Source organism: Podarcis bocagei, assembly GCF_964188305.1.
Source record: "Podarcis bocagei genome assembly, chromosome: 11".
NCBI classification, from domain to species: domain Eukaryota; kingdom Metazoa; phylum Chordata; class Lepidosauria; order Squamata; family Lacertidae; genus Podarcis; species Podarcis bocagei.
Genome location: NC_138136.1, coordinates 31,144,993 through 31,161,153, shown reverse-complemented (window position 1 = coordinate 31,161,153; position 16,161 = coordinate 31,144,993). Strand labels below are relative to the sequence as shown.

The 16,161-nt window shown below is 41.1% G+C and overlaps 1 protein-coding gene across 14 annotated transcripts in view; it reads right to left on the bottom strand.

Annotated features, from left to right (window-relative positions):
• The window catches only part of MEF2C (myocyte enhancer factor 2C), a 176,167-nt gene that overhangs the window by 48,954 nt on the left and 111,052 nt on the right, over positions 1-16,161 (bottom strand). For 10 of the 14 annotated variants that reach the window (XM_081213426.1, XM_081213424.1, XM_081213427.1 and 7 more), the window contains one exon: positions 4,279-4,422. In XM_081213426.1, coding sequence (XP_081069552.1) covers positions 4,279-4,422 — 144 coding nt within the window. Of the gene's footprint in view, positions 1-4,078; positions 4,217-4,278; positions 4,423-16,161 lie in introns of all 14 variants that reach the window. The other 4 variants (XM_081213436.1, XM_081213428.1, XM_081213425.1 and 1 more) reach the window with 2 other exon arrangements.

Sequence of the window (16,161 nt, the reverse complement as noted above, 5' to 3'; positions counted from 1 at the left end):
CAGTGGTACAGCATCAGCTTTGAATGCAGAATGTCCCAGGTCCAATAACTGGCCTCTCTAGGAAGGGCTGCAAATGTCTCTTGCCTAAAACTCCATTGTCAGGGCAGATGGATTGTTGCAGATTCTTATGCTCCAAATGGAGACAGATGAGATGCTAGTCACAAACACCAGCCCTGCAGAGGGTGGAATGGCCATGCACAGTTTCCCTGATGTCTAGACAAGCGGAACAGATTTGTTCAACAGCAGTGGGAAAGGCCACTGGCAGTGTTGTATGAGGCTGCTCAGTATTTAACACTGATGCAATACTTTATTGGCCCAGAGGAAGGGCAGAAGCAGAGATCGGGAATAATTTGAGTGAACGCAATCTTGACAAGGAAGAATATCACAGCAAAGGGGAGACAAACTGGCCCTGTCCATCAGCCGAAGATGGAACAGCTGCAGGAAACATGCTTTCCCCCTTCCTGCCAGAAAGAACACTCTGCTCCAAGGGCCAGTTTCAGAAGCAAGAGGGGGAAAACACTTTGACAAGGGAACAAGAGTCATGAACTGCTATTCAAGCAAGAACACCAGCAAGGGAAGACCAGCCTGGCCCAAACAAGATAGAAGTTGATGTTGTTCACTGCTTTATTTTGTCCCAGAAGAAGTGATCACCTCCTCTGCCTTTCCCCTCCACTCTTCTTCCCTTGTCCGTCTTTCTAGTTATCTGAAAAATGGGGCTAAAAACATGTACTAACTAAGCAATAAGTAAATAAACAAGCTTTTTACCACATCTACCCTGGAGGTGGTGCTAGATGCTTCGATTGAGTCCATTCACAAAAATATGCCACCATGTATAATTCAGATTAGAAAAGTATGCTGCCAGACATGGATTTCTGATTTTTTAAATAAAAAAGTAAATTTGATACTGCTGTTCTTGCTGCTATTGTTTCTGTTATTCTCAACGTGCTCCTCCCCACTTTTTAAAGTAAAGAGATTTAACTTTTTGGAAGACTACTGTCTTTTACACAGAAAAGTCAGACTCTGAAATTGCTGAGATGCAATACAGGCAAGACCAGGGGTACATTTTCAATTCCGACAAACTGTTGTAAGCATCTCAGGTGCACAGTAATCTGACCCCACAAATACCCCACACACTGCAATTAGCCTTTTAAAAAAAGCCTTCTATTGGCCAAATGTGGCTCGTTCAGCAGAGGGAAGGACGGGGGGGGGGGAGACCCTGTGGGCATTAGGGAAAGCCTCTGAGGGCACATAGCAACCTATGTGGTTTGACATAGCTTGGAAGGGCTGTGATAATAATTCCAGAATTAAAGGGTGGAATTCAATGAAATGAAGCTTCTCCCACTATTACCTTACCTCCCACTGTTATCAGTGACTAGCAGCAGATTCACAGCAAAGAAAATAAACACTTCTTTACATTTCACGGACTGAATGAAATTCCCTTGCATTAAATGTGGGCATTGCTATTAGGTCAGATAGCTTTAAAAGGTGAGTGAACAAGTCCATGATGGCTCTACAGAACTTCATGCACAGAGGCAGTGTGAGAGGAAGCCACAGTAGAGAATTATTGCCCTCAGTGCCAGAAATGTCTGGTTGGCCTCCATGGAAAACAGGATGTTAAGCTTACAGTAGATGGACCTTTGGTCTGCTCCAATATGACTCCGCATTGCAAGAGGAGATGTATCTGCTGAAATTCTACCCACTCACAAAAGGCACAGGACCTCAGTTCTTTCTTAAATCTGGATACCTTATTGGAATCCCATTTGAAAAGAGTTTTAGTTTCCCTACCATAGTTTAACAAAGAAAGAGGAAAGGTCTTCGGTGGCAAGGTTTCCACCTGGTGAAAAAAGAAGGCTTGGAGGTTTCACAAGACCACTGAGTCAGTAAAAGGCTATAGCTGTTTCATTATTGAGCAATACCTCCGTGTCGGAGCTTGGCTTGCTAAAATCACAGTGGCAGCTTCAAAGCTCTCCTTCCGACATATGGAATTAGGCAAGTGAGAAGAGCGTGAGTGGAAAGGGAAACACAAGTGCGCATGCATTCAATTAAAAATTGAATACACATGTTAAGCATTTTGGAAAAAAGTGCTCTGAAATGGAACACTGGTCCAATTTGGAGCTGTTCTGGTCTCCTGGGTAAAACATTAAGTTTTCCAAAAGTTTGCAAAAGCATGACTTTTACTACAAAGGCCAGATCAATTCAGTAAAGTGTTCTTTAACGTACATGAAAGATCTGCTCCCATAGGAATGAGTTACAAAAAGTCTATTTTTTTTTCCAAATTGTGGCAGAAATTCTGAAGAGCAAATGTCTCCCATCTGGATGTCAGCTTTTGCACATGTAATGGACTGTGTGTACACAAGTGGTTGGGCACATTTTGCATATAGAGAATACATATTTTTTTTCAGGCACAGATTTTTGTGTCTCCTAGTACTCAAATTGTTTGTGCCAAATGACTGCCTGTTCACTTCTGGAAGTGTAATCCAATGTTGCAGATCACTTGGGCTTGCATGGTGAGAGCAAGAGGCTTGCAAAACAGACCAAATGGCACATCTAGAACATGGAACGTTACCTCTCTTTGGGCCCATCCACACTTCTGCTTGTTCCATGCTATGCGTCTGGATTTTCCCAGACTTTTTAGCAATTTCTGCTTGGACACTGTTTACAAGCTCTGAATACCGGCTATGTCTGGAAAATTCCAGACATACAGCAACCCTAAGTAACTTTCTGTCCATACAGATTCATGCATTGCTTCAGTGTCCAAAAAGGCACAACTGGAACAATCTTATCTCAAGTATGGGGTAAATTAGCATAGCCTACAAGCTTTAAAGGACAGTTTACAGATTTGGTTCAAGTGAGAGCCATGGTAAGTTGACATACTCCTCTCCCTGTAAGCTTGGTCCCCACCGTTAGGTAACTGCCTAATGTGAAAGAGATAAGGAGCTCAGATTTTCATAATGACCCCTGCAGTATGCTATCGTGTGTGAATTTGTCTGAAGTTTCTTCTCTTAAAAACTGTGCCTTTATGAGAATGAAATCACCTATGGATTTCCCCCCCTAAATCAGTGTCACAAACACAATGCTACAGAATTTAACATTGGCCCCTGTGATATCTAAAAGACTTTGCACGTTTATTGTGACATAAGCTTTCACAGAGCAGAGTCTAATCCACATTTATGACAAGGTATATTTGTTAAACCTTTTAAGATGTCACAGGGATCTTGGTTGTTTTGCCTAGAAAACAAGTGCCCTTCTGAAATTTGCGACCAAATATAGTACACGCAAACAATACTTAATTGTACTTATGTAATGCTTACAGTATTCATGTGAAGTTTGCCCCTTTATGTCTGTGCAAACAAAAAGCTACATGCAGAGTTATTTCTCTTTAAGTATCTGGCAAGGCATATGACTGTTAGAAATTCTGTCTTGGTTAAAACAAAATTTAGCGCTTGTTAAAGCGTTAAGAGGAATGCTGATGGGGTCAAAGCAAATCTTCTGATAAAGCTGTAAAAATCACCTCCAACACGCCAACGTGACTGAATGCTACCATTAGGCTCTCATGCAGTCTGTTTTCCTGCAACCAGCAATTAGCTACGTAACCCTTCAGTGTGGTAACTGAGTTTAGAGCATAGCTTTAATAATAGTGGTAGCAGGATGCACGTTCTCTAATTCAACTTGAAGCCATTCTTTTTTCCTCCCTTTAGACCCACAGAAAGTTGCCTGTGAGTATGTTAAACTGCCCACAGCGAGGTTCCCAGATGTCTTCTAAATACATTTTGGGGGTAGGTAGTGTGGTAAACCAGAATTCTGAAAATCTCCTGTATGTAACGTACATTTTTTAACTTCCTTCTTTAGGCTTTGCCTCTGGTTTGTCAAATAAATCGTTTAAGGAACTTCACACACCTCAGGACCAAAATATATACATTGGTGCGGTATGTCCTACATGCAATTTGGTTTCAAGTGGGAGCTATTAAAATGGGTCCCCCACTGAATTTGCATTTTTGGAAGAAACCAGAACTGAAAGGGTTAGGATGTGTTACTGCAGTGGTTATCAGCAGACAGCCATCTAACCTTTGGTACTTACAGGAATTTTATGGCTCTTGATCATATTATCAAATTCTTCATTAATTTTTTTGTATTTTTCTTCAGTGCGTGGGGTGAGGGCATAAGAGGAGTCAGGATCGGGGCTTTCACAGCCTTTGTTTTCTTTCTTGTTCAATGCCTGCCAGGTTCAGAGAAATATCAGAAAGTAAAAAAAAATGAAAGGGAGTTCAGTGTACTTACACATAATCTTTGCCTGCTGATCATTAGATCAATATCTTCATTAATTTTCCTGTACTTGTCCTCTGACTCAGGGCTGTGACCTACTGAATCATCTGCATCGGGGTCTGGGCTGTCACAGCCATTAAGTCCTTTCTTTCTCAACGTCTGAAATACATAATTTGGAAAGTTCAAGCCTTGACATAGGCTGCAAGAGAGATCCAGGGCCTTGAAAACAGTTCAGGCTTCCTGGTGGTTGAAAGCTGTTACATTTTACATCAGGGAGAGAAAGAGGAGAGAAACACATTAGGTCAACAAACTACAGCTCTTGTTACCAGCGGCAAAGAGAGAAGTCATGGTGACCTCGTCTGAATCTGGAGTCAGTCAATAAATGCAGAGTATACAATCTGATAAAATGTCTACGCTACCATCTGTGATTATGCCTGCAATGGAAACATCAGTGGGTTAAAAATTTCAGCATTCACATCTTTTTTAGCGCACAGAAAGGGTAATGGATTTGATCAAGTAGGGAGCTGCTATCACTTCTCTGTGAACAGAATGATGATCCCAGAAACAACAACAGGCAGTTTTCAAGGTAGTGCAGTTTTAAGCCTGTAATAGCTTTTGTGTCTCTTGCTACTTCTCAGGGCAGGACTGAAATACGGAAGTTAAGTCAGGATACACTGTCCAGTTAAGTCAGTATTGCCCAGGTTACAATTTCAAGTCACTAGGCTACTCTCACCCTTACACCCAAATTATAACACAAGAAGAGACCTTTAAAACATCTTTAAATACAAACAACACATTATTAATTATGTTTATCAAAGAAGACATTGAATGAGCTTCGAAATGGATAGAACTCCTGGATGCAGATTCTTTCTTTGTCCCACACACAAGCTCTAAATTCAACAGAAAAATTGATGTATTTACTTATAAGCAATGCTAAAGCATAACTGAACAGCTCAACATGCCTGAGTCTACATATACACAACGTACACTTTTCTCTTACTAAGATCTTAAATACAGGAGTGCGTTGGGGGGTAGTCTTTCTCTCTTTGTTTCCTTATTTCTGTGTCTCTTTTGGGATTTCTAAAATCTATCTGTTGATAGAATACGATGATAAAGTGATACTTGCAATCAATTAAATTAACCAACATAAAAAAATAATTTTTAATCCCATGCTGACAGAATCATAGCATCGGTGCAACATGGGCCACTCTATGGGGGATGCTTGAAAGCCACGATGCCACCACTGCCTTTCCTTCAAGGAGCTCAAGGTGGTATGTATGGATCTCCCCTCCCCTCCCTTCTCATTTTATCTTCTCTTTATCTTTTAGCTTGGCTAAAAGACAGTGACTGGTCCAAGATCACCCGCTGAACTTCACAATGGTGTGGGCATTTGAACATGGATTTCCCCCTCACTATTACATCACATTGGATCACCACATCACTAGCACAATATCTGGGACCATCAGATACATGCCTCAAGCCAGTTGAAATATCTCTGCTTTAACTTGAATTTAAACAGTAGGCAAAATGGCTAAAGGGGAGGAAAAAACTGCTAGGGATGTTGTTACTGAAGTCCCTTGCACGGTTGTCTGAAGAAGGAATCAAACAGCACTAAGGTAGTAAAGTTCGTTCCTTGTCTTCCTTGTCTTGCCAAATGAAGAGCAAGGTGTTATTTTCTTCTGACAGCCTCAAGCTCTGTTAATTTTTACCTTCGTTTTGAACTTTCTCTTTTTAATATGACTATAAAATTAAAATGTCTCTCCAGCTTGTTTGTGATAATTTTCTCTGAATGCCTCTTTTTAAAGAATGAGACTATTATCAGGGGATCCGTACCTTGATGTACAGTAAGTCCTATTAAACACAGTGGGAACCTTGCAAGGAAACACTGTATAGCAGCAGATTGTGAAGTCCTGGACTGCTCATTGTGAATTTTGTATATTTTAGTTTCTTGTATTACCCAGGAAAATGATTTTTAAAAAATCTACTCCTAGAGTCACTTTTGAACTCCATCAGGTGAACAGTAATCTAATGGGTCTCTTCTTTTCATATTTCAGTAGCCTGGATAATCAACACAACAAAACCACAAGGGCTCAAAGTGCCACTCTTTTAAAAATCCTTCCTCGTGACACAGTGTGTAGGAAGGGAACAAACCCTCAAGTGCTGGGGGGAAGCCTATTTCCCTTGGTCATTGCTTCTTGCTGCAGATCTGAAATGTCTTTCTCTGTCATTGAAGGCCAGCCAGGTCTTACGCTCCTTGCTCCCATTAGGAAGATTTATGTCTCAAGTAACTCAAGGAGGCAGAAATCTGTGCAGTATATTCCCAGTCCACCTCTACTGTGAGTACAGAGGCTGCCACTGTATTTGGTAATGCAGAAAGTTCAATAAAGGTGTTAGATAGCATTTCTGAGCAGTAGCTCTTAGTCACTCAAAACGCTGTTTAAAAACTGGTGCGTTTTATGATGTAGTTTTAAAAGATATAAATTTTTAGGATTTCAATTGTCAATTCAATGCAGTCAAAGTGGCCAGATCTACACTCAATATTCAGCAACAGTGCTTGCTTATTTAAGTAAGCACAGCACAGGCAATGTGACAAGCTGATAATTTAACATCTGCAAAGCTACCCATAGATGCAAACTGGAATTGGGAAAAGATATGTGCTTTTACTTTGCTTTCATTTTTTGAACACCATCTATTAGCAAGGTGGACTGTAAACAATTGCTACAGCTGCCACTGCCTCCATATCACATTGTCATTTCCCCTCTCCTCTCCTCTTCCATGTGCTACTCACAGTCAACCAAATCTGCTCTGGATAGCTGGGGAAATGCCAGAGCATGGGGTTGCCATATTTCCAAAAGTAAAAGCAAGGGAAAAGTTATTGAGCTTTTTTTAAGACAAACGCCAAAAAAAGATTGACTTGCCTAAGATCCAGGACAAAGCACCCGCCTTTTGGAAATCCCTCCCAGACATCAATTCCACCTTTGAAATCCCAGTAATGTCCGGGAAAATCCGGACATATGGCAGCCCTACCAGAGCATATTTGGGGTATTTGTGCAGGGGCAGGAGAAAGAGTGAAAGTTGTTCTGCTCACACAATGACTTTGTTGGCTGCAACCATATACCTGAGCTTATTACGTAGACTCCTATGGCACAATGGGGCAGTGTGTCTGGCTGTTAACCAAAAGGTTGCTGGTTCGAGCCCACCCAGGGACAGCAGTGGGCAGGATTCCTGCATTGCAGAGGGGCTGAACTCTTGGGATCCCTTCCAACTCTCCAATTCTATGATTCTATACCTCTGAATCTCATTTCAAATTCCGGGATGTTCATAATGCTCTAATGCAATATATTTTCTCAACCTTCTGCCTTAATATTAACAGGTATGAAGTGGTAAATCAAAATTTAAACATTGCTGAACCCCAACTTATAATCATTAAGGAAAATCACCAACTTTCAAGAGGAAATAGAAAAGATTAAAAGTTTTCCTTATTTTTCTATCTCTATTTTTTCTCTTTCCTTCTTTCCTTTTTCTTCATGTTTTTATCTTAGATTAATGTTGGAAGAAAAAAGATATTTGAGACTAAGTTTTGTGCTTCTCTTTATAAACTCTAATAAAAATTATTTTTAAAAAGGGGAAGTCAACAACTGACAAAAATGACGACAACAACGTTCGTAGGGCACAGTTTCCTAGGATGGAAACTTCTTCTGCGCAAGTCTCCTTGAACCGGAATGCAAGACACACAACCCCTCTCTTGATCTCAAGAGACTTAATGCAGGATACATATCTGGTGGGCTATGCCCACAGACACACCAACATCCTGGGGCACTGGCAGGGATTGAGTTTAGTCATCCAGACATTCATCAAGAGCCTCTGTGGGGAGGAGGGAGTGAACGAGGGCACATCAAGTGATCTGAAAACATGCAAGTTGGCTCCCTGTTCCGTGAGAGCTCAGCAGTATACAATCTGACATAAGGCTACATCACTAGGCATCAGCAATTTTACTTATCCTAGATATCCACACCTGTCAGCGACTCTGCACCTGTTGTCTATTCTGGCAAAGACCAAATGACAGCAGCCAATCGCCGTTGCTTCTGCTGCAACATGGCCATAGATGGCTTTTCTCAGTTGTGTCTCTGCAGACTGGGGCTGCTAATCTCTGTGGATTTCAGCAGTCTGCTTTTTGTACTTGTAACGTTGTCACAATTTTCAGCTCTTCACTGTGCTAAGTGTTTAAGAACATAATATTCATGATTTTTAACTTGTTTTAAAAAATACAGGATTACTTTCCACAATAGCTGTATGTATTGTCTATTCCCCAATGTTTCATTCTACACCTCACTCTGCAGTATATCATGGGGATACTGAAGCCATATCCAAATAGGGTTTCCTTCGTCTCAGTGGCAAATAGTGTGTGGGCCTTGCTATTGATGAGATCTACACTGTGGAGCAAAGGATTAAAAAACCCCACCCCACCCCTAGCCTTGTATGCCAGGGTCTAGAAACCAAATCAGGGAACCCATGCAGAATTTTTGAGAAAAGAAAAAACCCTTGGTGGGAGGGTAAAAACTACAATCCTCGTGACTGGCATATTGCGTAGTTTTCACCCTCCCACCACTTTATCACATTGAAAGGAGAGAGGCACTGAATTCTTTCCCCGCTTCCTGCAGTTGGTGGTTCCAGACCCTTTATCCCTTTACTTCTGGTGCCAGTCCCTGAATTGAGTTGGGAAAGGAGAAAGTGGGCAGTGGCAGCTGTGAATTCAGTGCTTCTCTGTCCTTACACAGATAAAGTAAGCTCCTCCATCCCCAGCGTCAGAAGCAGACGAGAAGATGCATGGAAATAAATGCGTATGCACCACCTCTTACTGAGCCTGATGCTGAGCATCTACAGTACTTAATAGGAAGCCACGGCATATCCTGACTCCCAAATGCGTGCACCTGCACAACACACACACACATCTGCAAGCACAGGTCTGTCTCAGTTACACTTTCCATGTTTAAGTTTGCACTTGAGGAACAAAGTCTGGTGCACGTACATCTGGGGGGAAAAAAGCATGTGCCACAAGTTTTACGGAAAAGAAGTTTTCCTTTATTATTTATATCCAGCTTTTCTGTTAAAATGAGGAGCAAGGCTGCTTACGATAAAAATTAAATGTATCATATTTTGTATGGACATATTTAAAATACCCCACCAGTTCTTTTCTTAAAAAAGAATTTTTAAAAGTTTTTTTTTCACTCTCTCAAGCTGCGGCTACCTCTAGGGTGGAAACATCAGAATTATCCTTTGCCAGCAACTATTTTTAGAGCAGGAAATGATGTGTGATGCAGCCAGCAGAAACTGAACGGCAGAATATAATTACTAGAGCCTGACTCCCCCACCCCACTTTAGACTTTGGAAGTAATACAGTCACTCTTGTATAACAGGCCGTGGAATTCTAAGTAACCAATATTTTGGTTTTGCATTTCATCTAGAAGGCTACACACTTCTAGAGATGGCACTGAAGGCAGAGGCCAGGCAATGCTGACTCAGCAGAAAGCCTGCCACCAACTGAGATACCATCCCCACTTTTGACAGCACCTGGCTGTTCCTTAGAAGTTTCTTCTTAAAAAATGGTTCTTAGAGGCAAGCTTTTCTTTGGGATAATTCTCTCCATTCACCCCCCTCCTGCCTGCTCTACATTATTTTTACAACATAAGAATAATGAATTGCTAGATGGACATTAGGAAGTGCAACTATGGACTCCCTTGAAAAAAACACCCTTCTGCTTTCTCTGCTCTAAACACCACACACAAAAATGGCACAAGGGTCCATTTTTGTGTTTGCCAGTCAACACGCATGTAGCTCCTCAGAAACAGTCAGTGCTCATCACAGCAGGCTGTCTGCTTACTTGTTCATAACGGTTGCAACATACCAGTGAATAAATCCACAGAATTGATTTTAGTAAATTACAAAATTCTTCTCCTGCAATGAATACACCTAATGGAATCTATGCACCTTCAAAAAAACAACCACCCCCCAACCCCTGCGTGTAAGACCACAAGCCTGGTCTTTAAACAGCTATTAAGAGTTGTAGGCGTTTTATCTGCTCATTAGAATGTCTTTAGTTTACAATGTGTCTGCTCACAGACATTCCCGCGAGAGAGCTGAACTAAAAAAATCCAAACGTTGCAAACGGAAACATTTATAATTCTCAATTAAATGTCTATTATGAAAATGATGAGAGGGAGAGAAGGAATTGTGCAGTGTAAAAGGTGTGGCATGTAGCCCAACTGTCCACCTAGCTCACTAGGAGACACTCTTCCCCATGTCCCTCCAACATGACAGATAAGTAATACACTAGATGGGACTCTTTGCAATAGTGCTCAAGTCATGGAACTCATTGACCAGAGGGCAAAATGGCTCTTGGTGATATTTAGTTAGTACATGGAAATGTCCTTTTTTCAATGGGCCTAACTCTGGTTGGTGTTGGATCTGCTAGCCTAATAACTTCCCTCTTCTTGCTGAAATTGTTTATCTTTACTATTACTTTATAATATAGATAGGTAGCCGTGTTGGTCTGCCATAGTCAAAATAAAAAAATACCTTCCAGTAGCACCTTAAAGACCAACTAAGTTAGTTCTTGGTATGAGCTTTCGTGTGCATGCACACTTCATCTGTATCTGAAGAAGTGTGCATGCACACGAAAGCTCATACCAAGAACTAACTTAGTTGGTCTTTAAGGTGCTACTGGAAGGTATTTTTTATTTTGACTTTATAATATGTAACACTTACACTGTATATTAGGTGTGCTTATAAGGTGATTGGGGTATCTCAAGAATGAGATGGGGAAATTTAAGTAACAATGACAATCCACAGCAAGGGTAGGCAACTTGTGGCCCTCTATATGTTGCTGGACTCCAGCTCCCATCTGCCTCAGCCAGCATGAGCAATAGACATGGATGATGGGAGTTGTAGTCTAACAACATGTAGGAGAACCACAGGTTCCCCATCTTGATCTAGAGAGACACTGCCAACCAGAGTGGCAATTTAGTCCAGATAACTGGAATAAATATACAGTATTGTACAATTAGGCATAAGGCAGTTTGGTAAGTTAATATGACTGAGCTGATATTAACAGTGAGGGGCGAGAATTAGTCATCTACTACATTAATAAAGTGAGAGGGAGCAGTTCTTTGGTTAAAGCTACAAAACCACAACCTGGGTGTAGTTTGGGACATACTGTGCTTCTCAACAAAGCCCTACCGACATAGACCAGGGCTTTGGGCACACCACTATCACATTTATCACACTACACAGTCACAGAACTTTTCAGTGCCTTCTCCTTCCAATATTGTTCCTTCACATTTTATAAATAAGGAGGAATTCCTCACCAGAATGCCATACCCTTCAACATTTCTCTGATGAAAATATGGATGTCCTATCCTATTATTGTTATAATTATTATACCCTACCCATCTGACTGGGTTGCCCCAGCCACTCTGAACAGCTTCCAACATAATTGAAAACATAATCAAACACTAAACATTTTAAAACTTCCCTATACAGGGCTACTACCTTCAGATATCTTCTAAAGCTTGTATAGTTATTTATCTCCTTGGCTCGGGAGTTGCATTGCTCCATACCCTCCAACATTTCTCTGATGAAAATAGGGACATCCTAGAGACAAGTGGGACATTCCAGGATCAAATCAGAAACCGGGATGACTTCTGTAAATCCGGGACTGTCCCTGGAAAATAGGGACTCTGGAATGTTAATCATGACCATTATGGTCTTCTCTGCAAAATATAAATTTTGCAAGCATGTGCAAGAAGAGGGAAGATCTGTTTAGTTTTAGGAAGATATTGTTAGATATGTTGTTAGATGAAAACTGATTCAGTAAAATATAAACTTTCATTTAAACATATGAAGTTCTTCTACTCATTAAATCCTATGTGGAAAGATAACTGATTGGATCCCTCTGTTCACACAACAAAGGCATTTTCAGCAAACTCCTCCCTCCATATGCACCTCTCCCCTGCCAATATTGGGGAAACCCAGCCAGATGGGCGGGGTATAAATATAACAACAATAATGCACATCATTCCCAACTCCAGGATAGGTTTTTGGATGTAGTGAGATGGCAGAAAGCAACAGGGAAGTAGGAAAGCATTGTTAGAATCATGTAATAAAAGCTAAGAGCACGGCTGGTTTACAAAGTTGAAAAGAAATACAGGGTCAACACCCCTGCTGTTTCTCATAGCTTCGTAAAGCAACAGGCAAGTGAAATTAACAAGATTTTGGCCAATTATACTGCTGGTATTCAGAACTCCAGGAGCAGCTGTGAAATAGTCAAGGGGCCAATTTTCATGTTTTTGTAGCTATCTGTGAAGATACGAAGAGCAGCAAGAGAAAAAGAAAGCGGATCTACTCGGTGAGAAGAACACAAATGTAATGATTCTATGCTGTTTATTTGGAAATACAGAGTAATGATAATTATAATGCACGGCTGTGTCCACACTGGGCAATTATAGTGGAAAAGCCACACTTTCCCCCCATTCAGTCCACACAACACTGTTGTACACTGCTCCAGCATCTGCCCCCCGCCTCCCCCCAACCCCCTTGCTTTTAAAAACTCAGTGGAACAACTTTGCAGGCCTATCACAATACTATTCTATTTGGTTATGGTCTGTATAGGCTTTACACACACTATACCCTTAAAGCACATTTGAAGATCATTCTTTGCCTCAAAGAATTCTGGGCATTGCAACTTGTTAACAGTTGCTGGGATTTGTAACTCTGAAAGGTGGTGGTTCCCAATTGGTGGTCCGTGGTCCCATTCACATAATAAAAACTACAACAGAGATATAAAAATTTCCAAAAGAAGGCTTTGGCTTGGCTTTGGAAAAATGGGGGCTCTAAAGCACTTAGCTAATTGGGAACCACCACTGTAAGATATAAGAGTTACAAATTCCAGCAACCATTAACAAGCTACAAATCCCAGAATTCTTTGAAGGAAAGAACGTGTTGTAAATGTGCTTCAAACGTATCTTGTCTACACAGTCATAGATTGCTCTAGAAATTTCTTTCACTATGGCCTTTCTTTCTTCTCTCGAGAAACCAAATCTGTGACTTTAACCATTTCTTTTCCAGGTAACATGGTTGTTGTCTCCCCTGTCCTAAAAAATGCAGGGGCCAATCAAGATCAGGAATGGGGGGGGGAGAGATAATAGCTAACATTTTCTCCCCATACAATAGTCCAAAATGAAAGGCATCTTCCCGCCAACAAATGAAGCTGGAGAAAGGGGGACTGCCCTCTTAGCTACAAAGTGTTAGAAGTCTGGAAGTTATCTGCTATACCACTTCCAGTTTAACGCAGAATGCAGTGCAGTAATAATTGAAAAGCAAAAAGCAACACATTTACTCTGCCATTTAAAACTGTATAAGATTGTACTATTTTTGTTCAGATTCTCAAACACATTTATTTGCAAGAATAAGCTAGTTCAAGAGGTTCAGCTCCAGTACTACAAGTCACTGAACTTCTAGTCTTTGTGGTCATATTGGCTGAAATATTTGAATTCCTGGATAAACCTGGTTCGCCTAAATTTCAGGAAGATTCTCCACCTAACCACTAACCTCACAGGTTTGGTGGTGGTTATTTCAGAGAAGAAATCAATCAGTCAGAGAAACAGTTCTGGCTTTAAAGATTTCCTACCAAGTGGAAGGAACATTTGGTAGTTTCCGTGTGAGGGGCTATAACATCTGAATCATCATTTCAATCAACCCAATTCATTTCAGTGGAACTGCCTTTCAAATGGATATATGCAGGGTCATAGCTCTAAACACACCCTGCTCCTTAAGTTACATGTTGTTGCTTCAAATCTTCATCCTGGCCATAGCAGGGTATGACTAATATAGCCAGCTGTAACCTTCATATGAATTTAACTGTGAGCAAGTGAGATAAATAAACTGCACAGAGAAAATACATGGTTCTCCTGACTTAGCTGTTCGTCCAAAACATCTGAACAATATGGTTCTCCTACATCGCTCTGAACAGACAGAAATGCCACTCCATCAGTTTTGGAGTTTATCGAACAGGATCCTGTCTTTCATAAATCCAATAACGGCAAATATTATGGTTCAGAAATGGTTGTTAATTGTTGTCCCATCAGGGAAGAAGAAATGGCTCAGCATAAAATTGTTGTCAAAGCGGTTTCAAGACTTATTTAAGGCTGCATTGAGATGGCAGCTGCTCACATTGCTGGCTGTGCAATATTGTGATCAAGTAGAAGTGAACAAAAAGGGACAGTGGGCAGGGGAGACACAGCAAGGCACTATTTGTGCGCGTGCACACAATACATTATGAATTGTGCCAAATTCATCATTTCAATAGTACCATGTCCATCGCCCACATTAGGTACCTGTTATACTGCCTGGACAGTTGTGGACAACAAAGTGCTCAACAAAGGCTTGGTTCACACATCACATTAAACTATACTTCTACTAAAGCAGTGGTGGGAAACTGGATCTGGCTAGTGGGTCAGATCCCCAATACCTCCACCTTAGATGGCCAACTTTGACAGGTGGGTCAATCACTTGATGAAGGAGCTACCTCTAACCGCTTATCAGCTGCTTGGCAGTTACAGGGAAGCCCTTCAAAGTTTGTTTGGAGGACACTATTTAGATTCAAGCTGCTGCTTCGATACAAAGCATATTTCCTTCTGCAGATTATCTGGGGGAAGGAGGGGATGCTACGTTTGAAGTCCAAACAGAGTATTTCCCCCTCAGCAGAGGAAGCAGCTGCAATGTTTGCAGAGATAAAAATATTCCATTTGGAAGAAGCAGCTTGAATCCAAACCACTTGCTCCAAACATAGAAAGTGAGATTCCACACCCCCCCCCAACCGCAATAGGGAGTTTCTGACACGGAGTTCCCTACTGCAGCCAATCCCAGGAGAGGTTCCATTCTTTTCCAATCAGCTGATCAGCACCGAAAGGAAGCCCCACTTGCAAAGTAGCTAACCAGACAAGGAGTTGTCGCGGGAGCACAGTTTTCTGTGGACTGAATTCCAAGCTCCAATACTGTCCAGGGAATTCCTATTTCATCCAAAAAAATCAGCTAAATATGCTGCAGTATTTAAAAAGAAAAACAAAGCATAAGGGAAGGCATGAAAATAATAATGCCTTTCAGTGGTGCACCCACATTCGAAATACCTGTTGCCCCATGTGAAAAGTGTTATCCCAGCATTGGAAAAGAACAACCAAAATGATGAAGGGGTTGAATCACCTTCCTACGAAAGAAGGGTGAAGCCTCTGAGGTTTTTTCGCTTAGAAGAAAGAAGACTATGGGGAGTCATGACAGAACTTTATAAAATTAGGAATGGTATATATATATTGGATGGGGACAGATCTTTCTCCTCTCTCAAAAACTAAAGCTCAGGACACACCATGAAATTGTCCAGGTTCAGAAAATACATTATATGCAATGCAAAAGTAAAATGGAATCCTTTGTCATGTAGTGTATGTAGTGTGTTGTTATGGGGTGAGGGGATCGCACAGCCCTGCTAGTAAGACTTCTTAGCTACTTGTACTTTGTACTATTGGTTCAGGAAGTGCAGCTCTAGTCAGAACTGTCAAATCTTGTTATCTGCAGGGGGGCTGACAGTTCAAGGCCTCTGCTAATGAAGACAATTAGGTGAAACCATTTATACCTGACAACATTTAGAAGCTATAAATGGAGACATCTGGAGAGAAGGAAATAGAGAAACACCTTTTAAATCCCTAGACAAAGATTCAGAAAATAATTTTTCTTGAACTGAGGAAGAGTACTGTGTATCTTGCAAGCCAACATACAACAAACATAGTGAGTACTGGATGCTCCTTATGGAAGCTGTTATTTTAGCGATACATCAACAGCAAGAAGGCTGGT